Raw genomic sequence first — 27,686 nt, 5'->3', positions numbered from 1 at the left:
AGTCTGGGACAGCAGAGAAAGGGGCCGAGGACCTGGCTTCCTGGAGAGCACGGCCACAGATGGACGAGGGGCAGAAATGTGCTCATAGGACTGCCCCAGCAGGCAGAACCTGTGAGACACTGTCCCTCCCTTCAGGGCCTGCTCGCCCTGGGTATAAGCCCAAGTCCTTGAGCACCCCTCCACCGACACACAGTGCCCTCTCTCTATACCAGCACCCTCCCCTTCTATACCAGCACCCCTCCCCCTATACCCAGCACCCTCTCTGTCTGGTTTATTTCTCTCCTTAGCACTTGCCACCATAAGGTACTGGGTAGGTCACCTGTTCATCCTGTTTACATCTGTTCTGCCCTGGCTCTACCTGGGGTGCAGTGATGCACCACCCAGCCCCCTGCAGGAGGAACCCGCCCCCAGCTGCAGGGAGAGGGGGCCGCAGCACTCGCCCAGGGGAGGCTCAGGAGCAGAGGCCCTCAAAGCCAAGCCCCTCCTGATGCCACATCCCCTCATCTGGGACAGCAACGAAGGGCACTCTAGCTGTCCTGGGACCTGCAGCCTGTCCCTTCCTGCCCCTCTTCCCACAGGCGTAGACCCCAAGGCCAACCCCCGACGTCGATCTCCCCATCAGGGTCTGCTTTCCCAGGAATATACAGCCACGGACATATCCAAGACTGGATGTCCAAAGTATCGCAAAACCGCCTGGGGAGCAGGCGGCGCTGACCGGCTGGGACGGACACCCCCTGCCCCCAGCCATGCCAGGAGAGGGGCTGGACAACCGGAAGAGCCGTAAGGGCTCCTTACCAACCCAGAGGAAGGACTTCCATGTTCTCAACTGGACAAACGCGGCCAGGCTACACCCCAGGCCCCTGTGAGCTGGGCTGAGTGAAGGATGGATGGACAGAAGAATGGACGAGCAAACAGATGGACAAGTGAGTGGACAGTGGACCCTCTGAAAAGAGGCAGGCCAGGTGCAGGCCGGCGCTGACTCTACAGAGAAGGACACCATGCTTGGTGCGCCCTGCTATCCCCCAAGTAGTGGCCACAGCCCCAGCAGCCGGCTTAAGGACTGTCCTGTGCTCAGAGGTCGGGAGGAGAATGCAGCTCCCGGACTCCAGGGAGAGGCTGGCGGGTTTTTATTGCTTTTGTACAGATTACCGGCGCTTGGAAGGGCCCAAGGAGCAGGGTAATGGATGTCATAAACCTGTCTCTTAAAGCCAGAGCCTGCGCCCTGGGCTGACAGTGCGGAGCAGGTTAACAGAGGCCCACGCTAGCCAAGCAGCAGACAGCTCTGCCATTCGGGGGGCGCTGGAGGCTGTGAGTGCCGAGCCAATCCTGGGGGCGGGTGTGGGGCAGGCCGGTCTCAGGGAGGCTCAGGAGCCCCTGGGCACCTCCCCAGCCGCTCGCCCAAGAGTGCAGCTGGCCAGGGCTCCACTGCACACGTCTACCCACCCGCTGTCCAACACTTCACGAGCAGCTGAGTTTACCCCCACCACGAGCCGCACCCATCTTTCACCACAGCCGTCCCCGGCTCACGGGGGCAAAGCTGGAAGTGGTCTGCAGGTGACCATCCAGGCACCTGAGCTCCATCCCCTGTCCCAAGGCAGCCACCTCTCTGCCACCCTCAGCGCAGGCCCACCTGGACTCTGCCCGTGAGCCTCGTACCTGGGGCCCCAGAAGGCAGGGCTGCGCCCCTCCTGCCAGGAAGTCCAAGTGAGGAGCCTGAGCCATGACAACCATTTCCAGGAGGAAGTGGTGGCCCAGGGCCACAGGGATGTGCGTGTACACATGTCAGCACGAGCCCCCGCCTCTGAGTAGGGACGCTGTGTATTTGCTTTATTTGCCACCTTCTCTGTTAGACTGTGTGCCCCGTGGGGCAGGGACCTCGCTGTCCGGTTCTTCTCCAGCCCTGGTGCCTGGGGCAGAGCTGACTCTCAGCAAGTACTTGTTGAAGGGGGAGGGACTAAGAAAAGCACCTTCCTTTCACACCTTGAGGCGCTCAAGCCAAAGGAAGGGGAGGAGGTTTTCGAGCTCAGCTGAGAAGACCTGGCGTGATGGGTGAGCGGGGAGGGGTTGGGAGGTGCTTGAAGGCTCGGGCCTGGTGTCCAGGCAGAGGGCTTGGTGGACATAAGGACAGGCTTCCTCCTGCTGATGACTGAGGCTGACGAGGACGCCTGGGACGGAGGGGACTGTGGGATGCCGGGCACGTCCAGAGCGGCGTGGCCTGCCTGCCAGGGTCTCGCCTCAGAGCACAGCCCTGAGCAGAGGCCCTCTGGGCGGTGGGTGCCTGCAGGGGACTCTCTGACCCCTGCGCCTGTGTCCTAATCTAGAGATTGGAGGGTCATCGTCCAGCTTGGAGGGTGGCCGTGAGGACAAGAGGAGCCAATGCCCCAGGCCGTCTGAGACTCGCTGGGCTCATGGCAGGTCGTCCACCTCTGCGGGCACTGGCCCTTCCAGAACACTCTGTGCACTGGGGTATGGAGGGTGGGCTGGCCTCAAAGCCTCAGCAGGCATCTAGATCCTTATTTCTCTTTAATAAAGGAAACCCCCAAGCCCCACGTCAGCGGGAGATGGGTCGTGATGTCCTTGTTGCAAGCAGCCAAATTAAGAAAATTACTTTCTAACTAATTTTATGGCACTAACGAACATTTGATGGCGTGCTGGGGAGGCCACACTGAGCTTTTGGGACTGAAGCTGTTGAAGATGAGCAATAATTAGGGATTTGCTGGGGACAAATCTCAGCAAATTAAACCACTTTAAGTACCGTCTATAAACCAGGTCAGAAGACAAATGCCCATATCACTGACCTTAGGGATGCTGTCGGGGAGAGGCAAGGGTGTGACCCCTGCTGGGCCTGAGGACCCCACTGCAGACACACACAGGTGGCAAGGGGCACTGGGGCACACTTACACACCCACACACGATGCCCTGTGGTCATGGTTCTCTCACACACACACACACACACACACGGCACGCCTGCAGAATCAGTCTTCCACAAGCAGATGTACCCATGCCACATCCTGACACAGGCTCCTAGACATACACTCACACACAGATTCCACACTTGGCAGGCACACTCCCACGTGCACATACACGCATGTTTGCTGCATCCACAGACACGCATGCTGATAGCCCAGAGAGAAATGCATGACACTAGCAGGTGCAACATGCACAGCCCCAACACAGCCACACAGAGACACACCTCACGTGTGACAGACATGTGTCCACACAAAACACATGCTCCCTTCTCACAGAGCCACACACAAACTACATGCAGGGCAGGCACGTGCAAATGCCACACAGACCCGCCCTGGAACATGCATAAACGCATGCGCACATATGTGCACAGAGGGGCCCCAACCTGAGTGGGCACCTGTGCATCTTCAGGCCCCACGAAGTCCTGACCTGGAGGGGGGATCACCGTCCTGAGTGCAGCCCCCATCCCCCTGGCTGGCAGGGCCCACAGCCGCATGCAGCCCAGGGGGACCTGGTACATGTGGACATTTGGGTGTTGAGCTCACAGCTCTCTGCAGTCCCCCGGCCAGGCCACCTGCCCGCCCCAGCACTGCCCAGCCCTGCCCCTCTTCCTGCTGGGCAATGGTCACCAAGGCCAGTTCCAGTTCCTCCAGCCAGGGCCAGATAGCCTCCACCTGGCCTCTGCTTCTGAGAGGGCCCAGCTCCCACCTGCAACCACACGCCAACTGGACAAGAGACCACTAGGAGCTGGGTCAACCTTGCACGCCCTGTGGTGCCTGCCAGCACATGTCAGGCGCCAGCGGACACAGTTGCTCACACCAGGGCCTAATGAGCGGGCCTGCACAAGCCGGAGTTCAGCATGCACACCTAGGGCCGTCTGCAGACATCACTTGGGGCCCCCCGGGGCTGAGCAGCAGGCTGGGCCCCTTCCCAGCCACCATCTGTCACTCCTCTGCAGCGGCCATGGGGTTAAGTGGCAAGCAGCTGGCGTGTTAATTACGGACTCTCCTCCAGGAAACGTTCAAAGCAGTGTTTTGGGGAGAAGACCATGGATGACGCACAGCGATGTGGAAGCAGAGGGGCAGCCCAGTGGCTCTGGCAAGAAGCTCAATGCAGGGAGACCCCAGCCGCCCTGGGGGCCCAGACATGGCAGGAGGCTCCAAAGGGGGCGTCCCTGGGCCTGGCCCTGGGACCAGCACATGCCCCTTGGCCCACCTGCTGGTGGGTGTTCTGCCCGTTACTGTCCCCGTCATGGTCCCAGCAATGCCCACCCGCCTGCGTCACACCACGAGTCATGCCTGCCTCCCCCACCGGCAGAGCAGCCTGCTCTCTTCCTGGCTGGAGCCCGGTCCTGGCACAGCTCTGGACAGAGGGCCACTCGCTCAACACGGTCAACTCTAGGAGTGGTCGCTGCCTGGGAGTGGTGTGGGGGCTGCACAGGCTCGTGGGAGGGAGGAGAAGCACGGGCCCATCGACCACAACTGCCAGGATGGACGAGACCATGAAGGCGCCCAAGGAGGGCAGAGTCCGCAGGAAGACACCCCTTGAGTGGCACCCATCACCCCCGCCACCCACAGTGTTTGAGCCAGGCCAAAGCCTCAAAGACACTGCCTGACCTGGGTTAGAAGCCGAAGGCAGCGAGCTTGGCTGGCAGACCCAGGGTCAGGGCAGCTGGGGGTGGGCCTGAGGATCCAGGCTGGCCCTGTACCCCAGGGAATTAATGGGTTAATTACACACCCTGTAAAAAGTGGCTGTGATTTAGGGAGCCGGCCCCTCAGGCCCTGGAACCCTGGCACTCCAGTAAATCAGGGCTGTGGGATGAGGCGGGTGGAGCCCAGGCCCCACCCCCCAACGAGCTGAATCAGCCATAAATCTGCAGAAATGGCTTTTATGGAGCTCTGGGTTTTATGGTGTCATTAACATTCCTCCTGATACTTAAGAGGAAATGAAATAAAGTCGTGAGGAGGGGGCAGGGCTAGGGCAGGGAGGGTGGCCTCGCACAGCTGGAGTGTCTGGCCGCAGCAGGCCAGCCCCTCCTGCTCCTTGGCCAGGCTGAGCACCAGGCTCTCTGGCCAAGCAGAGCATGGTGTGGGGGCATCAGGGTGCTACGGGGTGGCTGCTTGAGCCCATGGCCCCCCCAACTCCAAGTGCCGCCTGAAAGGACCCAGAGGCAGAGGGTCCCGCCCTGCCCCCCACTCTCCAGAGGTCATGGCTGTAGGGCCAGCTGTCTCCCCCGTGGGCAGGACCCCAGGCGCAACGCTCCCTCCGACTTTCCACCTGCTTTGGCCCCATCCCCAGCCCTGTGCAAACCCCTCTTCTAGCCTGCTGCTGTGGGCCAGGACCACTGTGAGGGCTCCGGCCTGGGGGGCAGTGCCCAGGAGGGTCAGGGCTCCGGAGGACGGGTGTGTAGGACGTGGACAGCAGAGGGTGGGAGACTTACGGAGTAGCCTCTGCCTGAGACCGCCTGCGCCGAGCTCTGCAGGGAAGGAAGGAAGGACAGTCAGTGAAGGGGTTGTGCCCCCATGCCAGCCCCACTCTGAGGACCACCCCCTATGTCCAGGACCTAAGTGGTCGAGTGCCTGACCCAGGGGCAGGTGCTGTAACCTCCGGGCCCTGGGGACTGGGCTGGGACTGAAGCCATGGGGAGGATGACACAGTGAGCCTCATGGAGCCCTGAACAGCCTTGTGGCCGTGTCTGAGGACCCCTACTCAGGACCGTCCCCCTGAGACCCAGGAGACGTGGCCCAGCCCAACAGAGAGGTGGGCAAAGCTCAGCATCCCCCCGGGTGTGGGCTTGGCCCCTCTCAGAGGGCCCAGTCCCGTCTTCCACATGTGGTTCCACCTATACATGGCCACGGAACAGAGGGGAGGTTGGCCTGCCCTTGCCACCCACCAGCCTCCCAGGGTCACAGGGTCAGGGGACCTCAGGGAAGGCTTCTTGGAGGAGCAGCTGGACAGCAACCTTGGAGCCCATGATGTTAGGGTGAGCTGAGGCCTGGAGGTCAGCAGCCACCTGGGGGGTCCTGTAAGGGTGGCCCTGATCGTGCTTGATGGAGCTCCCTCCAGCTCGAATGGGCATTTCAGATCTGATGGGAGAAACTGGTTAGGACGTGGGTCTGGGAGTTCTGCAGCTCCTAGGGCTGAGCCCTGAGGACAGGCTGGTGGGGCAGGGTGCAGGAGAGGACCAAGAGCCGTGGAGGCAGGGCGCGGAGACAGGACCTGGGGACTGGGTGGGCAGGGAGGAGAGCCTGTCTGAGGTGTGTGGGACCCACAGACCAGGGTCCAGAGCTGGGTGGGAGCCAAGGTCCCGAGGCAAAGATTCTTCCAGGAGGGTAGGTGACCACAGGGGGAGTGGGGGCCCCTCCCACTGAGGCTGGGACGCTCTGCTCTGTACGGAGCATCCCCATCCAGCCTTGGCTGCAGCTATGGGACCCCTTCCCTCCCCAGGCCGACCCTGGCCAGGTCCCAGGTTGGCTCCTGGGGGTCACGGCTGGCAGAGCTCACCTTGGCAGGCCCCTCCTAAGGCCCTGCAGTGGGGTAGAGGGTGGGGGCCCATAAATGCCCCAAGCTTGTGCCCTCACAGCTGCCTGTGCTGTGCTGGAACCTTCCTCATCCACCCAGCGGCAATTAGAGGAGCTGGGACTGGGGCAACCGTGGCCCCAGACAATTCCCAGCCTCCTTCCCATCTTGCGGCAAGATCGCCGGCCGGGCAATTAGGCCCTCCTCCCGCCAGCAGCTCCCCCAGGTCCATTTAAATAATGATAAGATGACACATCCAAGTGAGTCCTGCCGAAAACCCAGCTCTGCTCTGTGGCCACTTCTGCAGCTAGGGGTCAAGGAAGACAAAGGCCTCTTCTGGGGCAGAGCCTCCCCCTGGGCCCCTCTCCTCCTTGGTCCTCCTCCCCTGGGCCCTTCAACCCTTGAGCCTCTCTCCCTGGGCTCCATCCTCCTGGGGCCCCACTCTCCCTGTGCACCCCCGCCCCCATTCTTAGCTCTTGTGTTTCCTGTCCCATGCCCTTCCTCCAAGCTCTGGGCCCTGAGACCTCCCTGTGGGGAGGGGGACCCAGGAGCCCCGGAGGGCTACCTACCCTGCCCATCTCTGGCCAAATCTCAAGTGGGAGCCCCTGCACATTGCCCAGGTAGTCTCCACACAGGGCCTGAGGCCCCTCCTGCCCCCAGGATCCTAAGCTCAGGGACCTGTCTTCCAGGACACTGAGGCCTGTCCCCAGACTCAGGCTGGTGTGTGCCTCAGCAGGGCCACCCCTACCTCCATGTGGGCCAACACCAACGGACACCCCATGCCCACCCCCACCAAGCCGACAAGGCTTCCAGCATGTTCCCTGCAGTCCCCAGACCCGCTTGCCCTGCCCGAAGCACCACCATTGCCACTTTTAATAGACACATTTGTGGGAGTTGCTGCCCCCCACCCACAGCCCTGCCTCCCCACCCGCAGCCCTGTGCGGGCACCACCCGGCACCTGCCTCTGCTGGCCCCTGCTGGACGCAGGGCCTCCCCCTGCATGGCCTCCTCCACAGGCTCCTGCCAGCACCTAATTGTGTTCCTCATTTAAATCACTCCTAATGGGGAAGTCCTAATTAGTGAAAAATCACGTTTTAATGAAGGCAAAACGCTAATTGCGAACACAGAGCCTTCATGTGAGCCTCTCGGGCCCTGAGCCAATGGCTGGCAGTGTCTGCTGAAGGTCGGGAGCAGGTCGCCAGGACTCAGGAATGTTCCACCCCAGCGGGCGGGCGGGCGGGTGAGGGTACTCACGTCACTGAGCTGGTCCCGAGAGCTGCTCCTCCGGGAGCTGGGGGCTTCATGGAAGCTGTCATCGTCACTGTCGCCCCCTCTGGACACTGCGACCTTCATCTGGGGACAGGGAGAGATGGGCTCAGCAAACAGACCTGACCCCTTTGCAGCGTGGGGCCTCCTTGCAGGGCGGGCAGGAGCACAGCCAGGCTCCTCACCCCCCACTGAGTCCTGGGCCACCTCAGGGCCCTGAGCTGAAACCCGGAGAGGGGCAGGTGGGGCAGAGCTAACCGTTCACAGCTCAGAATGGGAAGAAATACCCAGAAGGATGGTCAGCCACAAGGACATAAAACTGCTATTAGCTCTGTCCTCCTTTCCTCAAGTTAGGCTCCCAGGGGGCACAGGGTCAGGGGGCCACCTCGCCCATCCCACTGCACCAGGGAGCTGGTCACGGGCTGCAAGACAGGCCAGGGGTACTGCACAGCCCTCCCTGCGCAGCCTCCTTCAGTCTTCACCACAGTCCCAGGGAGGCGGTCAAGGCTGCAGAGCTGGGTATGACCCTGCCACTCCCTGCTGTGTGACCTAGGGTCATCACTTGACCTCTCTGTGCCTCGGTTCTGCCATCTGCAGAAGGGAGTGGACAGTACCCCACTAGGACTGCTGCTGCTATGTCACGTACTGGCCAGCATTTCCGGAGGCCTGGGTGCACTGCGGGCTGGTCCTCAGCTCTTTGCTTCTCTCACAAGAGCCCTGACCAGACACTCTGCCCACCTCGCAGAGCAGGAAACCAAGGCCCAGAGAAGTTAAGTGGCAATGTAGGGAGTGGACTCAGAATCCTGCTCATCCTTTTCTCCTTGTCTGGAAACAATTTTAACCTCACAAGCTGCAGGGCGGCGACCCATCTCACAGCCCGACCCCGACGTCCTGCGTCACCATCCCTGAACCACATCGGCCTCGTATCCAGGTCTCGTCAACTCCCAACCGCCCTCCAGGCCCTCCCCGCAGGACCCATTGGAGTCTGCCATCCCACGCCCTCCTGCTCCAGAACATTCCTGCAGCTCTGTCGTCCACGACAGTGATGTCTGGGCGCACACTGCCTGCCACACCTTCGTCTGTGTGTCGGCCATCTCCTTGGGGCAGCGAGGCTGTGGTGCTCAGTCAGCACGCAGCCCAGAGGCTGGTGACCCTGCCCTCAGTGCTGCTGACGTCCCAGGGGACAGTGTGTGGGCGTCCTGCCCTCCTCTTGGCTGCCCAGGCATCAGAGCCCAGAGCCCGTCACTCAGAGTCTGGTGGCACTCAGAGCCCGGGGGTGCTTAGAGCCTGCCCCAGGACCAGGACAGTGACATCAGAGCCACTGCGGAGCTCCAGCCCGTGGCCCTGTCCCCCATGCCCAGCCACCCTCCAGCCAGAGTCCACTGAGACTGAAGGTCAGGATGGTCAGTGGGGTGCACTGGCTATGCTCCGGAATATTCTTGAGTCCCCAGGAGACCCCCTCATGGCCTAAGCCCCTCCTGCAGATCCCACGGCGGGCTCAGCCAGAAGCCCCTCTCAAGGCAGCCCCTCAGAGCCTCTGTTCCCCAGGGCCACTCCAGGACCCAAGATGGGGTACAGCCCCCAAAAGCGACGGGCCCCGCGTTGTGTGTCTGGCAGAGTATAAAGGAGAAGATGCAGAACCAGCATTGATCACAGCAGGGCCAGGTGGGGGCAGGGCCTCCGGAGAGGTGTGCCAGCCACACTCTGGGCAGGAGCCCCCACATCACAAGCCGGTGGGATGCCAGCCTCACTGGCTCCGTGCTGCTCAGCTAAGCGTCAAACACACAGACTCTGGGCCAGTGCCACCTCTTCTGCCCATCCCCGAGCCTCAGTTTCCTCATCTGTGAAATGGGGATGCTGATCAAGCCCCTCACACGTGATGGGGTGAGATGAGGCTCTGTCTTGAGCCTGAGCCCAGGGCCAGCACCGAGAAGCCACCAGCTGTCACTGCTGTCATCAGTTAGGCTCTGCGTGTCCTATGGGACAGGCCTGTCTCACCTCTGGACAGTCTCACCAAAAGCAGAGTATGGGGGCCTGGGGGGGGGGGTCTCTGCAGAAGCCACGGGCCCTAGTCTAGCAGTTCTCAAACGGGGGTACCTGGAGCAGCAGCAACAGCACCAGGAGCTTATTAGCAATGCAAATGCATGTTTTCAGGCCCCGCTCCAGACCTGCTGAATCTGAAACTCAAACCATGTGTCATCAGGCCCTCTGGAGGATTCTGGTATGGCTCCAGTTGAGACCCACAGCTCTGATCATTACCAATCACCCCCAGGAGCCCCGTACTTACTGCTGGGGGACATCAGCTCAGATCAGGCTTGGGGCAGAACCGCTGCCCAAGGAGAATAAGCCTGGACCTAGAGACACTGCAGGGACAGGAGAGGCCCAGTGCACGGCTGCCATGTACACCTGTGAAGGTTGCTCACTGCACAAGGACACCCAGAAAGGAGGAAGGGGAAGTAGAGGCTGAACCACAACCTACACAGGTGAAACCTGAGGACGGAGAATGCTGTATTCCACTTCACACACTCACACAAGCTGTCTCCTCTCTGAGGTGGGCCCCAGAGAGGACACTGGATCCTGACTCTTTGGGGGTGTCCTGCAGGAGAGGCAGTCTAGTGTCTGTCATCCTTCCTCAGGCAGCTGGTTTTACTTCTGAAAGCCCCATTTTCCAGAAAATCCTGTAAAACTGAGTCATGTGTCCTGGAAACCACCCAAATCCCAGACACACTTGGATGGCTGGTCACCTGTATCTGTCCCCAGGTCAGGAACCCAAACAGCCCAAGCTGGGGTCTGGCTGTCCTGTGGCCCTGCCTGCTTCCTAGCTCTCAGAAATGCTGCTGGCCAGCTATGCCTGGGGGGCCAGGAATGCCATGCCTCCGTTTCCAGCTGGAGCTGGAGAGACAAGATCAGAGTTCCTGGGCCTTCAAGTCCACGTCCAGGCCAGAGGGTGACCTGATTGCCCTGGGAGGGTAGATGCCCATCCCTGGGCCTTGCGCTCCCATCCACCTATCCATCCACTCATTCACCCATCCATCTACTCACCTATCCATTCACCCATCCATCCAGCTGTCCATCCATTCATCTATCCATTGTCCATCCATCCTTCCATCCATTCATCCATATCCATCCACTCATCCATCCATCTACCATCCACCCATCCATCCATTCACCCATCCTCCATCCATTCATCTATCCACCCCTCCATCAACTTATTATACACTCATCCATCCACCCATCCATCTATCTACCGATCCATCCGTCTACCCGTCCACCCCTAAATTCATATATTCATCCATCCACCCATCCATCCACCCGTCCATCCACTCATCTGTCCATTGTCCATCCATCCTCCCATCCATTCATCCATATCTATCCACTCATCCATCCATCTACCATCCACCCATCCATCAATTTATCTATACACTCATCCATCCACCCATCCATCTATCCACTGATCCATCCGTCTACCCATCCACCCCTAAATTCATATATTCATCCATCTACCCATTCATCCATCTACCCATCTATCCATCTACCTGCCCATCCACCCATCCATCCATAAATCCATATATTCATTCATCTACCCATCCATCCATCCATCCACCCATCTATCCATCTACCTGTCCACCCACCCATCCACCCATCCACCCATCAACCCATATATTCATCCACTATCCACCCATTCACCCATCCATCCACTATCCGTCCGTCCACCCACCCATCCACCCATCAATCCATCCATTCGTCCACCCACCCACTCAATGCTTACTGAGTGACTATGAGCTGGCTCTGTTCTGGGCAGCGAACACAACAGACACAAGTTCCTGCCCTCCTGAAGCCTACCAGGAAGAAGCCAGCTTGTGGTCAGCAAATGGCTACCGGTGCTAAGAAGGGACAACAGCAGAGAAGAGTTATGGGGTCACCAGGGAGGGTATCACTGAGAAGGTGACATTTTTGAAGGGTGAGGAGGTGAGTCATGAGGCTGTTGGGAAGAGTGGGGGATGGCACAGCAGGGAGCAGTGGGGCTCCCTGGGGGGGAGCCCCAACATGTAGCACCTGTAGCTTCCATAGTAAATACTCACACTGCGGCTCCTTTCAGCTACCAACACTTGAACCACCAGTGTGCAGAACCCCTAACACATAACAAGTGGTTCCTACAAGGTGGCACAGTGCCAGAACAAGCCCTCCACCTGGCAGGGTCAGGTCACAGGCCTCAGGGTGGGGAGAGGACACTTCCCTCAGACTAGCATGGTTAGGGCACTGCTATCAGGTTAGGGACGCCACTCTTAGACTGCAGTATCCCAGAAGAACCTGGGGTCCTGAGCTTTCTGGCAGTAACAGTGAGGCCACAGCAGCTCGCCCATGGAGAACCCCTTCCTGTGACCCCTCCCCAGGCTGCCCCTCTCCCGTGACCCCTCTGCCACAGGGCGCCCCAGTGGAGCCCCGCTGCACATACCGAGAGGAAGTGTCTGCTCCCAGGCCAGCTGCCAAGTGACCTGAGCTGCAGACATGCAACATGTGGTTCCACTCGGTGATCAGACTCATGGCAGGGTGTGGGGGGGGTGGTTGTGGGGGGGTGGTTGTGGAGGGGTAGGTGGCCAGTCCAGGGGCTGCTGCTGGGAAGGGGCCCAAGAGGTGGGGCCCAGCGGTGCCCACAGGCTGCCCCCCAGGCTGCACACCAGGTGCCTTCCCCTGGGGACAGGAAACCACTCATACCTGGGACGCCCTGGGCCCACCAAGGAGCCCCATGCAGCCCTTGCTCCCAACAGTGAGCAAGCTTGCTGAGACCCCAGCCCCACACCAAGAGTTCCAGAGACGAGCACTCACCAGGACACAGACACGCAGGCACACGGAGAGCCCAGGAGACACCCCACCTGCCCAGTGCCCCCTAGATGGGCCCCACATACCCTCCACAACACGACCTCTTATACAGCCTCTTCAGCCCACACCCAGACACAACCACCACCACTCCCGACACCTGCCCTAGCCCTCCCGACACCACCCTGCTGAGACCCCTAACTGGAGTGGGGCACAGATGAGGACACCCCTCCCCCCCAAAGCCCCCTCCCCCACCTCCCATGCAGATGAAGCAGACTCGACTGCCTCGTGCCTGCGAACCATCCCAGCAAATGTACATGCCACCTGTGAGCTGTGCAGCACACGACCTGAACAGTGTACTCAGCAGCCCCGGTGAGTCATACACTCATGTCCCATCAGACAGTTTTACCCACTGACAAGTGCCATCCCTTGGAGCTCCTAGGAACACACATGAACTCAGACAGGGCTGACACTCAGAAGCTCTGGGCCCTGGCCCATGCTTCTCCTCCCCCAGTGCCTGGCCCGCCCAGGGATAGGAGGCACTCTGACTGTGCCTGCCTCCTGGATAAGGAGGGATCCACCTGGCCTCCACACCTGTACCCAGACTGCCCCCCAGGACCCTTGGGAATCTTGACAGGAGCTGTGGCAGAGGCCATGCACAGGCTCTCAAACCAGCCAGGGAACAAGCCTTGGGAGGGAGGCAGGCGCCAGGCACTGGCCAAGCACAGCAACCACCCCCAGCCTTAGTCGGCTGGGCCACTGTCTGGTGAGAAGGGAACTGGGACCCCACGGACAACTCAACAACGCCCCTGCAGAAACCGAGCACAGCTCCCAGCAGCCCAGGTGCCCCATCCCGGGTCCACACACAAACACATGTGTGTGCAAGCCCGACCTCCCTGCTCCAGGGCCACATGGCAACCCGGGCCTGCAGTGAAGGCTCCCCTCCTCTGGCCACTCCAGCCTCCACTCTCCTCCTCACAGCACCCCAGTTTCCTCGCAGGGAACTCGCTGTGCAAACCGTGCCCCTGGCGAGCTTTAAGGACCCCTGGGTCTCCCAGGGATTGGTCATCGTGGGTCTGGGTCTCAGAGACTTCCCTGAGCCCCTCAGGGTGACTCCTGCATGCACCCCCAGGTCAAGAGGCCCCCTCGAGTGGGACTCAGCCAGAGGTCAAGCATGCGGCCCTAAAGGCATCCCTGCTGGCTGGATCGAGAGGCTTGAGTGGCGCTCCCCCATGAGAGCCCCTTCCCCACAGTCCCCACTCCTCCTGGGCGGATCCCTGGTGTCCAGTGTGTCACATGGGCCTCAAAGGCTTCCATTAACCCCGGAGAAGGTGCCTGGCACAGCTAAGGGGGGTGACGGCCTGTCTTGTCTACCCAAAGCCCTCACAGTGGGAGGTCCCAGGCCTGGGCCTCGCCAGCGGGTAGGGGGCCCTCCTCCCCAGACCCCCTTTCCTCAAGCCCTCCCTCCCCCCTGACCCCTCCTCCCTGGAACCTCCAGCCCCTCTGGGCCCCCCTACTCCCTGGACCCTCTCTCCTCTGGTCCTCCCTCCTCCCATCGCCCGCATCCCCTCCCTCTGGACCATAGCACCTCAGGGCCCCCCTCACTCCCCAGGGCTGTAAATGGCAGCTCTGCCTAGGAAGCCCCCTGTGTGACCCCAGGCCTGGCAGTTCCCCTGGACCCCTGACTGCTTGCACTTCCCACCAGCAACAGCCACCCAGTTCCCTGGTGTTCTGTGGGGCCCCGAGATCCCCCTATACCTGCACCCCTGCCCCCTGGTACACATGAACGTCCCCTTTCTCCACAACATGTGACTGCAGGGAGGGGTCATATAGTATTTGAGCTGTTCACCATGCACGGACCCCAAGCTCCTGTGCCTACACCTATACCCCGGAGGTCTGCGCTCTCCATCCAGTCCCGCGTGAACCTGGGCAGGAGCTGCCTTGGGGGCCTTGGTCCTCAGGGCAGGGCCACAGGTGAGGCCAGCCCAGGGAGGGGCCCTTCTGCAGAGAGTGTCCACACGCATGCAGGGCAGGGCTGGCGGGAGCATGCAGACTCTCGAGTGTGCAAGGAGCCTGGGACCTCCTCCCGCCCCGACAAGGCTGCCCACACAGCCTCTGGGCTCTGCAGGTGCTCAGCACACCCCTCTTCAAGTCAATGCAGAGAACGTTTCAGGCTGGCGTCGCCCGGCTGATGGCAGCGCCTACTGGCGAAGCGTGGCAGTGCAGCTGCCGCGGGGAACTCAAGGAAGGTGGCAGGGAGGGAGCACTGGGGGCTGTGAGCGGGAGTCAGGGGCTCCAGGTGAGCCACCCGGCCTTCCCTCTCCTCAGGGCTGGCTCACATCTCTTCAGGTTATGAGCGTGGCCCTGCTTCTTCCAGAACTCCTTCCAGATCCTCCCTCCACTCCTACATCATCCAGGCTGGGTGAAGGGCCTTCAGGCTCCCATGGCGCCAAGTGTCCCTGAAAGTGAAGCGAGATCATTGGCTGGCTGGTCGGTCTCCCTGCATTAGCCTGTGAGTGCCCAGTGGGCAGGGGTTATCCCCTGTCCCCAACTACCTGGCACAGGGCCTGGCACCATGAGGAGGGGCTCAGGCAGTGTGTGGCGATGACTAGTGTTCCCACAGGCAGCACGGTCAGGGAGCAAGCTGCTGCCCTGAGGCTGGCCACCGCTCCACATTCTTCCACTGGGAATCGGATGGGTGGACAGGTTGATGATGGGGGATGGGTCGATGGACAGATGGACAGATGGGTGAGTGGATAGATGGATGGACAGGTGCATGAATGCAGATGCACAACAGATTATGTAAGGGATGCTGGCTGAGCTGAGGCCGCCACCCTAGGAGATGCATGGCCCGCAGACTCTGCGGGCACAAGGTGTGTCCGAGTGTAGTCTCCTGTGCCGGGGGGCGGGGGGAAGTGGTGTCCTGCCCCAGAACTGCATCAGAGTGGACTCTGGGGCTGTGTGCCACCAGAGCTGGCCAAAGGTCTAATGACCTGATTAAAGCCACCAGCATGCCCGTCCAGCTGCAACAGCCTCCTCTTGTTCCCATGGCTGCCTGGCCCTCCTCTGGCATGAGTTTTCAAAACGATAAGTCAGCCCATGTTACTGTGTCGCTTAAAACTCCTCAGTGCTCCCTGCACAGGAGAGTGATATCCACAGTCCTCCTTCCCAGGGGTGCTGGCAGGCCAGCTCCTTGTCTCTCAGGCCTCAGCTCAGGCCTCCCTGACCCCCTGATCTAAAGGAGCCCCCCTCCTTTCCCAGGCGGGCCTGTTGTCACCTCAAAATCCCTCCAGGTGTTTCATGCCTGTCTTCCCAACTGGAGTTTCAGCTTCCTGAGGGCTGGGACTGTCATCTTTCTGCTTACCACTGCATCCCCACACGCAGACAGGGACTGACAAGAAGGCTCCAAGAAGTAAGTGTGTGCCGAATGACGAGCCCTCCCCTGATTGAGGGCTGGGACAGTGCAGGTGAGGGGTGCCTGCCACGTCCCAGACATCCACTTGCTCCTCTATCCTCCTCCCAGTGGTGCCCGCTGGTAAGCCCATGGGCCACACTGGGTTCACATGAGGCCCATGTCTGTGGAGGGGTCTCAGGGATTGCGGGCAGCCTTGCTCCAGTGCCCCACGCATGACCCAGCCTTGCTGGGCCAGGCCTCGCCCAGGAGGCGGGAGAAACCATTCTGTGAGTGATCAAGACAAGGCAGTAATCACAATAGAATGGCAAATACCTATACAGCACGGAAATGTGAATTAACTCATTTTTTTGTCTCAACAATCTAAGACACATTACTGACTTCCCCATTTTACAGATGAGGAAACAGACCCAGAAAGAAGTCAGTTGCCCAAGGCCACCGGGCAGGAGGCAGTGCTAGCACTGGAGAGAGGCAGAGCCAGGCTCCTCACTGCAGATCTGCCCTCCGAGCAGTGGAAGGGCCGCCCCCTCCAGGGTGGAGGAGGAGGCGCAGCTGCACACAGGCCGGTTTCCACGCCGGCACAGCGCGGCAGGGAGGACCACGGAGCAGCCTGGGAAGCCCCGTGCACCTGAGCCCCAAGCTGTAACCTGGCACAAGGTCGGGTGGAGCTGGGGGAAACCATTCACGTTAACTGGAGCCAGACGTTTCCATGAGCAGCCAGGATTAGCATGGCTCTCAGACCTCACTCCAGTTAACTCATCAACCCTGAAACCCGAAGGGAGGAAACTCATCACCCCACTGCACAGGCGAGAAGACAGAGAACAGTGGCCAAGCCAGCTCCCCGTCAGGACGCTCATCTGCCAGAGGCCAGCGTGAGTCTTCTGGAGGGACCAGAAGACCAGTTGCCCAGTCTGGCAACTGTCTTGTTAGTGATTAGAAAATCCCCAAACGAAAGGGCACAGGGCAGACAGATGTGGAGAGGGCACGGACGGGCCATCATGGAGCGTCCAGGACTCTCCCTCTCTCTTCTCTTCCCCTCACTTTCTGTCCCTCACTGCCTCTCTCTCTCTTTGCATCTCTCTGTCTCTCTCCCTCAGCACTACTGAGGCCTCAGGGGCCTAGCCCCCCCACCCCCACCCAGGCACGGTGTATAAGGCCCGGTCGGGGTGCAGATGAGAAATGGGGCAGTCACCACACCAGGGAGAGCGGATAGAGGGGGCACAGGGCATGAGGGGAAGGCCTGCAGGTGGGTGGCGTGGCACGGGAGCTGGACCACAGGGTTAGTCAGCCAGAAGGTAGGCAGGGCGGGCACAGAGGGCCTGGCAGGGCATGTCCCGGAGGCAGGACTCCACCCTGAGCGAACCTTCCAGGAGGCTTCCAGGGAGGGAAGGACATGCTCCAATGGGTTCCATGGAGGAGCCTCACTGCCTGCACACGGCAGGGAGACAGCAGAGGGCAGGCCAGAGGTTGCTGCTGCTGCTGTCTTCCAGGCGGGGGTCAAGGTCATGGGCAGATTCCAGAAGGAGCTGCCTGGATTTGAATCCTGGCTCAGCCTGGGTTCAACATTATCCTGTTTCTCTTGGGTGAGTTCATTCAGCCTCTGCCTTTTTTTTTTGCTTCAGAATCCTCAACTGGAAAAGGGGAATAACAACAATACGCCGCCTCCTCGTATGGTGAGGTCAGCACAGTGACCAGGGACCCACTGGGGCCGCTGCCGGGACAGCTGTGAGAGGACCGTGTCCTGAGGCAGTGAGGGTGGTGGGCTGATGGGTCAGCGACGGGCGGGCGTGGACACTGATGTCCAGATTGTAAACTCAGCCTCTTGAACACACATAGGACTCTGCAGATGGTCTGCTCAGCTTACGTCAATTCTGATAAGTTGCATTTTTCAAAAAATCTGTCCACTTGAACTACACTGTTGAATTGCTGGAAAATGATTTCTGCACCAGCCTTTGTATGCCTGCAGCACCCGCAGGGGTATCTCCTCTCCTTCCTGATACTGGTTCTGTGTTCTCCCCTCTCCTCCATCAAGCCAGCTGCACATTTCTCAGTACTGTCGATGTTTTCAGAGAAACGATGTGTGGCTTTGTTCATTTTCTCTGTCGTGTTTCCAGGAGTTTCTGCCCTATCTGCATTATTTCCTCCCTCCTCTAGGTGTACCGTCCTGTCCCTCCCAGCCTCACCGGGTCTTTGATTTCAGGCCTACCTTCTTTTCCAAACCAGCATGTGGAGCCAGAGGCCTTAGTTTGAGCACAGCTTTAGCTGTAGCCTATGCATTTTAATTATGAATTTTTATTTTCATTTGCTTTGAGTAATTTTCTAATGAAATCCCATTCAGAGGGACACTTAGAAGGTGGAAGCAAAGGACTGGCCTGGGTCAGGGAGGGCAGTGAAGACGACTCAGTCTCTGGTGCAATCACCTGGGCAGACACCAGGTTCAATAATGAAATGACGGGAAGATCAGAGCCAGCGTGTCTGGCTGTCTGTGGTCAGTGAGGGGGCGGTGGCATCTGGTGGAGACGTCAGGACACACGACACACAGGCCCACAGCTCGGAGGGCAGGTTCTGGGCTGACGCACACTCAGCTGTGCAGCCCAACGGTGGGGATTGAAACCACAGGGCTGTCTGGGCATGAGAATGAACCAACCAACCAGAGCAGCAAGCATGAGGAGAGCTCATGAGGGGCACGTCTCTCTGGGCCCTCCCCGGGCCACGCCGCCTACTCTGAGCCACGAGGCTCCTGAGCACTGACGTGCAGCCAGCGGGAACCGGGACAAGCCATCCCTGAAGACCCAGGCTGCCTTTCCAAGACTTGGCACAAAAAAGTAAAATATCTCACTAGTAACTTTCATATCAATTACATGTTGCAATGATACTATTTTGAATATATGGAGTTAAAATAATTAGCAAGATTAATTTTGTCTCTCCTTTTCATGATTTTAATGTGGCTACTGGAGCATTTACAGTCCTGCATGTGGCGCCCGTCAAGTGCTATCAAGCGCTGCTCTGAGCTCCACCTGCAGGTGCAGAGCCTCCTTCTAACAGGGCCCCTGGGGGCTGGGCGGAGCCCCTCAGTCACGGGCCCCCCAATCCCAGTCCTGGGACAGGCTTCTTGCCAAGTCTCCCAGGCAAGGGTGGGCGGCTGGACACGGACACGGTCTCCCTTTAACTCCCCGTCTCTGACGAGCCGCAGCCTCTGGCCAGGGGATATGGCCGGCCAGCTTCTCTGTCCAGCCAAACGTCAGTGCGGCCGGCCCCACGCACCCATGCAGAGTCACGCTCTGTCTGCTGGAGCAGAGCTCCTGGGGCTGCGGTGATCCGCTGTGGTCAGCTGCATCCTCAGTGCCTGGAACGGCGCCCGGCGACGCAGGTGCTGATGGAACCCTTGTTCAGCGACTGGTGGGACCAAGGCTGGGGCTCATCCTCCAGGGTGTTTCCAACGTGAGAGGCAGGACTGGTTGGGAGTGATCAGGTACTCACAAAAGCCGGGCCCACTCAGAGAGCACCTGCCTGTCCAGAAGAGGTCCAGGTGCATGCACAACGAGACATGGCCCGGTGGCAGACGAGCTCTTCCCCAGCTCTGCCAGCCTGACTGGGTGTTCCAGGGGGATGTGGACATGGCGCGCAAACCCCTCCAAGGACTGGGAGACTGTCGGGTCACCCATGCCCATGCCCCTCCCCTCCCAGGCTGCCCGCCTTCCACCCGGTGGATGCTGAGGGTCTCCTAGGAGGCACCTGCACATGGACCAACATGGACCACCCTCCTCCATCCGATGACAAACCAGCACCACCACCACCGCCATCTTTGCTCATCATGGTCAGGGGCTCTCGCACAGAAGGCCTAGCATGCAGATGGGGAAGTGGTGGGCATGGGTGGCTGCAGTGCTCAGAGGGGAAGCCCCAGCAGAGCACTGTATTCAGGTTCTGTCTCCACCCAAGGGGTGTCTGGGGCAGCACGGACCTCCCTCGACCCCTACAACAGCCCCCAAAGACTCACTCTATCCCCACGCTTCAGGCCAGGCAGCCTCTCTCCCTCCTGAGGGGTGGGCCACACCTCGCAGCCCTGGCCTCAGGGCCAGATCAGCTGCCAGGGCTCAAACCTTTGCCCCAGACCACACGCTGTGTCTCTGGCCAGCAAGGTGGCTCACAAAATTAGAATTAGCCACCATTTCAAAACTACCAAACCCACAGAAAAACCTAGGTTTCTAGCTGCTTTGAGAAACATCAAAGACCTGGCCATGCAGGACCTGCATTTCTTCACGCTAACACAGGCGGCAGCTGCCCCATGACATGGTATACGTGGTCCGGTCCCCCCATGGCAACTGGTGCCTCCCTGAAGTGCACTTCCTTCAGGGTCCCAGCTCTTTGAACCCGAGGCCAGCTGTGGCCACAGGGTGGTCACGCAGGGCTTTGTGGCCCCTCTGGGCTCAGATGGAACTCCAGCCCCTTCCTCAGCAAGTGACCATGCATCATACAGTGGGGGTCCATGGCCCGACCCCCAACCCATGCTCACCACGTGGTTCACCCATGGGGGGACTGTTCCACATGGGGAGAAGTGGAGTGGCCCCAGGCCCTGGCTGCGGGGACCCTGTGGGCCCAGTCTAGGGGGCTGCGGTCTCCAGACTCCTCTCCCACCAGCCGGTGCCCTGTCAGTTCTTTCTCCCTAAGTGGCACTGAAGAGCCTTGGCCAACACTCCCAGATCAGAAAGGCCCAGAGAGGCAGCAGCCACACCCATCCATGTCCGCCTGGGCTGGCCTGCCTGCAGGACCCACCCAGACGTGAGCAGGCACGGGCACCCAGGAGACAGAGACACTCACACTGCCCATCATGTCACGAGGGTTCCAGCGGGGGCAGGGGGGCCTGAATCCTTGCCACCCTGGTAGTTAGGAGACGGGGGAAACGTGAGGGATCAATGACAAGACCTCAGAAGGGCCTTCAGCAGCATCTACAAAGAGACGGCTTCCAGAGCAGGGGCTGTGAGGGATGGGACGGGACAGGACAGGAGAGGCCATCCTGCAAGGAATGCCAGGTCGACTATGGCGAGCTGGAGCCCCCCAAGTCCACACCACACAGCACATGAGCCGTGTCCAGGCCCCTCCCCAGGCTGCCCTCCCGCTGCTCAGTCAGAACGTAGTGAAGGAGAGGCAGGTCCAGTTGTGCAGAAAACCACTTGTCGGAACGAATCACTTCACGTACGACACACGCTCATCCGTTAAATTACAAACTGATGCTGTTATAAAAATAATGGCACTGCACTTTTTATTTTCTTTAATCAGAAAAATAAGCCCCGGGTTTCTGGGAAGGAGACCCTGGGTGAAGACAGATGCCTGTAGGCCCTGCTCCCGGCGTCAGACTGCAGGGCGGAGCCCACACCTGGTGGGTCAGGACCCCCAGAGGGTCGTGGGGGTCAGGGTCCTCATGAACAAGTGGGGAGTGGGGAAGGCCTGGGTCTAGAAACCAGGGGCACCTCTGTGGCCTCCATGATTGGGGTCTGTAGTGGACGCGGCCGTCAGAGCCAGGGGAGACTAGTGCACAGCGCAGGAGCCCAGTGCTGCTCCCCAGAAGGGCTGCAGCTCCCTCCCCCGCACCCCCAAGTCGGGAGAGTCAGAGCTGAGCTCCTGCCTCATGCCCAGGACTCCGGGAGCACCAGCACCCGGCTGCCCTGAGCCAGGAGTCTGGGGCAAGGGGTGGGCAAGCCCTGAGCTCGGTGTGAGAGAGGCAGGGAGGCAGGGAAAGCTCTGTAGTGTGACATCTGTCCTGACAGAGGACGTCCCGGGGGGCCAACAGCCGGAAAACTGCAGGGCCAAGTGGGAGGCCAGGAAGGGCATTCCAAGAATGGCCAGGCCCTCTTGGTCCACAGCTCGGGGGGACAGGAGAGTCTGCCCCCTGCTGCAGTGCTCAGCCACTGAGGTGGAGGCAGAATCCTGGGGGAACCTCCCTGTCACCAGTAGCTCCTACTTGACCACAGATGGCCCCTTGCGGCCCCTCCCTGCAGTCACAGGACCTTGGAGGTGGACACGAATCACCCTGTGCCAAGGGAGAGGTGAGCAGGACCTGAGACTGGCTCTCACTGGGCCCACGTTCTGCCTGGGGGCAGGGGATACACACTGGCCAGAGGGGTGGGGCCCAAGGACGGCAAGGCCTGCAGCTGAATGCCCCAAAATCACACACACACACACACACCAGGTACATATACATGTGCCATGTATACACGCATACATGCACAGACCACACGTGCATGCCACCTACATGCATGCACACACACACGCACACTCACTGGGCAGCACACCTGGGGCGGGCGTGTACGGAGACTCTGACATACAAAGACACGTGGGCACTTAAGAGGCACAGAGATGCCGAGGGACTTGCCCCCAAGCCCGAGCCCTTGGGGGTGGCCGTGCTCCCTCTCCCAGGGGCGTGCACGTCACAAAGCAGCGGGCATGGTGGAGGCGGGCATGGCGGGGGGTGGGAAGACGCTGGGGGTCCTCTCCTCTCTTCTTGGCGCGGGTGGGCCTCAGCCTGGTGGCGGCCCTGAGGGGGGCTCCCGCCTCTGCTGAGCCTCAGTTTCCAACTGCAAACAGCCCGGCCTTGTCGGGAGGCCTCCAGGCAGTCTGGCAACACATTTCACGCTGCAGGGTGAGGCAGCCTTGGCCCTGGCCCTCCCCTGCGCAGCCACACCCGGGTGGTCTGGAAAACGGGCATCAGGCTCCGGGGCTCACAGATGGTGCCTGGCGGGCCACTGCAGGGATGGAGGATCGAGTCCGTCCTGACCTCAGGGGCCGGCAGGGACGACCCAGGGCCAGGAGTGAGAGCTGGGGCTGGCGGGCCTGAACCAGGTCCAGCAGGGAACGCCGCGGCTGGCTTGGGAGCCCCAGGAGAGGTCGGCGGGGCAAGGCTGGCCGTCCAAGGAGCGAAGGGCGCTCCGGTATAGGGAGTAACGGCTGGGGTTTGCAGGGCTGGCCCGGGCCCAGAAGTGACCGTGGGGGCTGGCAGGGCTGCTTCGGGCCCATGAGTGGCCGCTTGTGTCGGCACGGCTGTTCTGGCCCTAGGAGTGGCCGCTTTTGTTGGCATGGCTGTCCAGGGCCCAGGAGTGAAGGTTTGGGGGGACTGGGCTGTTCTGGGGCTTCAACTAATTGCTGAGGCTGACTGAGGCTGAGCAGTGACCGCCGGGGGCGGCTGGGCTGGCCCAGGAGAGACCTTCGGGGTTGACATGGGGCTAGAAGCGTCCGCCGGGGGCAGCAGCACTGGCCTGAGAGTGAGCTGGTGGGCCGGCGGCATGGACACAGCATGAGGAGTGACTGTGGGGGCTGGCAACGCTGTCCTGAGAATGCTCTGCTGGGCTGGCCATGGGGACACGGGGCCACCCATGACCGCATAGGCCAGCAGCGGTGCCAGAGGGCCAGCAGGGACCGCAGGGGCCGACAGAGGTGGCACGGGGCCAGGAGGGACCGCACGGGCCGACAGAGGTGGCATGGGGCCAGAAGGGACCGCAGGGGCCGGCAGCGCTGCCACGGGGCCAAGAGGGAGCGCAGGCGCCGGCAGCGTTGCCTGGGGCCTAGAAGTGCCCAACGCGGCCGAGAGGGCTGAGCCAGGAGTGACCGCTGGGGCCGGCAGTGCTGATCTGGGGCTGGAAGCAGCCGCTGGGGCCGGCAGGGCTGACCTGGGCCCAGAAGTGACCGCCGGGGCTGACAGGGCTGTCTCGGGCCCAGAAGTGACCGCTGGGGCCAGCTACGCTGACCCGGGAGTGGCCGCTGGGGCTGGCAGGGCTGCCCGGGGTCCGGGAGAGCCCGACGGGGCTGGCAGCGCTGACACGGGGCTGGGAGTGACCCCTGGGGCTGGCTGGGCTGGAGCTGCTGCTGGTGCTGGGCCGGGCCGTTCTGGTCCCAGTGGTTGGCTGGGAGCGGCCCCCCTTCTGGGGAGCACACCTGCATGGAAGAAAGAGCACGTGTCCACCTGGGCAGGTGTGCCTGCAGACCCCCCCATCCAGCCCCGGCCCCTGAGACATGCTGCCCCCTCACCAGCAGCCCAATCCCCAAGGGAGTTGAAAGTGGAGTGTGAAACACTGAGAAGAACCCCTCTGAAAAGAAGGCGCAAACCAGTGAGTCCCAAAGAGGAAAGCAGCTACAGCACTGAGCCAACACCTAGGACAGAACCCTATGCTCTGGGGGAAAGACCCTGGACCCAGTCTCCCTGCCCTACCCCAGCTGGGCTCAGGGTGACAGCAAGGATGCCCCTCCCACCGAGGTCCCAGTAGCTGTAGAGGAAGGCCCCTAAATGGGCAGGGCTGTTCCTTGCACCTGGACCACCAACCGCAAGTCACGTGACTCCCTCCCCCACGTCTCGCAGACACACTGCGTTTCACATAAGCTTAGCAGATAGAGAGCACCTGGCGATGAGCCTGGTCCTCACGCATTACAGACACGCTGGACACCCCGTGGTCGGCGGAGCCTGACAGACGCAATGGGGAAACGGGGCCGGCCTATCAGTGGGTGCAGCCTCCTGTCCCACCCAAGCACACACTCCCCCCGATTCCTGAGCTCCTGGCCTGGCCTGGCTTCTCTCTGACTGTGACTCACCCAGGCAGGTCTCCCGCCTCTGCTCAGGACCCAGTCCACATGTGCCCCATACCCCACGCCCAACAATGATGGAGCGCGTTGCCAGGCAGGCCCAGATGCTGACGGGTGGTGTCCAGGTGCTGGTGTGGTCCTGAGGGCCGCCAGGGGAAGGGGGCACAGAGCCCGCAATTCTGAGTGGGGCAGGGCCCAGCACTCACCTGCTTTGTGGGCTGCAGCGGGACTTTCTTCTTTCCTCGGTCACAAGCAGGCTCCAGGTCCTGCTCGGGGCTGCCTGCCTCCAAGGGCCGCCCGTTCTCACTCGGCTCTGCAGATGGGCAGTTTTCTGACTCACGGGGTTTCTTGACAAGGCGACGTTCCCATTTCTCCTTCCGCTCATGTGGCTTCAGGGCCATGTCCTTCTGTAGGGTGAGGAATGACAAAGCCAGTTAGTCGGCAGTGACATGATTCCACGTTATCCCACTGGTAACACCACACGAGACCACCCTGTGCTCTGAAAGTAGGGTCCTGGGCACGTGACAGCACCTACCTGGAGGTGCTGGGCCCCCCAAGTGGGCTGTCAGGCTGGACTCACACCTTGGGAAGGAGCCTCCCATCCTGGGAAGGCCCACTCTGAGGGGATGAGAGGAAATGGTTGGACGGGTGGGGACAGATGGGTCAGATGAGCATGGGCAGACTCATCAGGACTGGGAGGCCGGGGAGGGTGATGTTGAAACAAAACTGGATCGAGGGAGGACTGAGTTTCCCAAGGAGGCCTCACCAGTAATGAGGGGCTCTAATCCTTGGCCCAGCATGGGGCTTCACCCAAGCTCAGCAGGAAGCAGGTGCCAAGACTGACCTGCTTTGGCCTTGGTGAGGCATCAACCTTCCTGGGAGTGTTCCTTGGATTCCTAGGCTGAGGGCCATCACCACAGTAGCTGACCACAGGCAGAAACAGTCCAGCTCCAGCTGCCCCTACCCCAATCCTGAGCCACCTGTGGGTTTATCTGCCCAACTCCACACAGCTCAGCATCCTGATCCTATGGAGTCCTGTCCTGGGAAAGTGGTCCCTGTCTCAGCCAGGTGTGCAGCCCTTCAGAGACCCAGACCCCTTCCCCACAACAGGGACCCGGGCCCACCTTGCACACAGCTGCACCCAGTGCCCAGAGCAGAGGTGACACACAGCGGATGTTTAATAAGCGTGTGCTGCATCAATGCCAACAATGGCAGTATGATCGCACACGCCCCATGCCAGGGGCAGGGCATCCAGCACCAGGGTGCACAGCTCCTACTATACAGAGGCGGTCCTGGACCTGCCTCACCTGCAGCTCCTCCAATGTGCCCAGAGCCCAGGAGAGCCCGGTTTACTGGTGGTGAGCAGGCAAGGTGTCACCCACCGGCCTCTCACTTGGGCCCATGGGTTGCTAAAGAGGAGGGAGGGAAATTGCAACAAGGGACCCAGAAGATTCTGAAAGCATCTGCCCAAGGGTGAGGGGAGGAGGAAGGTCAGAATGAGGGTGATGCCAACACATCTACCCACAGTGAGTTGCTCCCCCACATGCCAGGTGACACCCCCGAGGTGTCACAGCCCCCCAGGAAGTGTCCCCAGGTGACACCCTCATAGCCTCAGGGGAAGTATTCCCAGGTGACACCCTCACAGCCTCATGGGAAGTATTCCCAGCTAACACCCTCACAGCCTCATGGGAAGCATTCCCAGGTGATATCCTTACACTTCCATGGGAAGTGTCCCCAAGTGACACGCTCATAGCTTCATGGGAAGCATCCCCAGGTGACATCTTCACACCCCCACAGGAAGTGTCCCCAGGTGATACCCTCACATCCCTACAGGAAGTGTCCCTCAGATGACACCCTCATACCTCCACAGGAAGTGCCTCCCAAGGACCTGAGGGAATCTGGCCAGTGCAACCAGCAGTGACCATGGCAGCCTCTCCCAGAGCTGGTCTTTGTTCTCAGGTGGGCGCCTGGCTGGGGCTTCAGAGGCCTCAGCTCACCTGGGCAGGTGGTAGGAAGGATCAATGTCCCAGTCTGTCATGATCCTCTGGCCTGGCAGTGGGGACAGGGACACACTGTGCTTGCCAGGTGGGGTCCTCTGACCTGGCACCAGCAGCGGCTTCAAGATGTCCCCCATACCCCTCTTCCTGCCCAGTGAGAGGGGCCTACAATTCCCAGAATTAGTGAGGGACACCAACGAGGATAGCCAGACTGCAGCTGTCCTTCCAGGCACAGAAGCCCCCATGACCTCCCCGCCACGTGTGACCCCCAGCCCGTGCTGGGAGCCATCACGTACAGTTGTAGGCTGACTGACTACCCCACTCTGCAGCCACACATGGGGCAGCAGCAGGTTCCTCCTCTCTTAGGGTGGGACCCTCCACACTCCCACGATTCTCCCTTAAGGGGTCCAAACCCATGATCACACAGACCCGGGGCTGACAGCAGGATTTGGGGAGGGATTGCTCCTCCATGGCCTCTCATCAGGGGGCTTGGAGTACCCCTTGACCTCTGACTCGACAGTGAAGGCTGACATGTGCACCCTCCTGCATGAGGTGGGGGGGGGGGGGCCTGCCCTGAGGGGCAGCAGGAAGGGAGAGGGCAGGGTGAGCCAGCGGGGCTGGGGGCTCCTAAAGGTCAGCTGGCAGTGAGGGTGCACGCGGGGTGTTTGTCCTGGAACCCTGGAAACCCTCCCATGCCAAAGCTGTTCCCCCAGCCTGGAATTCAGGTCCCCGATGACCAGCTTAGCCCAAGCCATGTGGCTCTGCCCAAAGCTCCACGGGCTGCCGCCTGAGCAGCGGGTGGAACCTGACTTCTTGGACACAGGACAGACCCTTCCCCACGCTCACCCTCTGGGCTGTCAGACCCCAGGCACACCTACAGGCCGCCTGCATTTCTGTGGCTCCTCCTGGAGCCCTGGGCAAATGCCCTTGTCCCTCCTCTGAACCACTCAGAGCACTAGCTCATCTCAGCCCGAGGAGGGCACTCCTCCCCCATGCCCTCAGAGAGCCCCTGCTGACCCTAGTACCTCCCAGCCCCACCCTGCTACAGGCATCAGGCCAATTCCAGGCTCCAGGGCTGCCTCCATCTCTGCATTCATTAAACTGGCAGTGAGTACCAACTGTATGCCAGCTTGGCTCAA

The 27,686-nt window shown here is 60.7% G+C and overlaps 1 protein-coding gene across 14 annotated transcripts in view; it reads right to left on the bottom strand.

Moving 5' to 3' along the window:
• The window catches only part of FBRSL1 (fibrosin like 1), an 89,761-nt gene that overhangs the window by 45,541 nt on the left and 16,534 nt on the right, over window positions 1–27,686 (bottom strand). For 13 of the 14 annotated variants that reach the window (XM_070629392.1, XM_070629385.1, XM_070629387.1 and 10 more), the window contains exons 2-4: window positions 24,757–24,957; window positions 7,741–7,839; window positions 5,408–5,443 (exon numbers count right to left, since the gene is read on the bottom strand). In XM_070629392.1, coding sequence (XP_070485493.1) covers window positions 5,408–5,443; window positions 7,741–7,839; window positions 24,757–24,957 — 336 coding nt within the window. Of the gene's footprint in view, window positions 1–5,407; window positions 5,444–7,740; window positions 7,840–21,219; window positions 23,909–24,756; window positions 24,958–27,686 lie in introns of those variants that run through there. The other variant, XM_070629394.1, reaches the window with a different exon arrangement.

Source organism: Equus przewalskii, chromosome 7, assembly GCF_037783145.1.
Source record: "Equus przewalskii isolate Varuska chromosome 7, EquPr2, whole genome shotgun sequence".
Taxonomy (NCBI): domain Eukaryota; kingdom Metazoa; phylum Chordata; class Mammalia; order Perissodactyla; family Equidae; genus Equus; species Equus przewalskii.
This window is presented reverse-complemented; position numbering and strand designations above follow the sequence as displayed.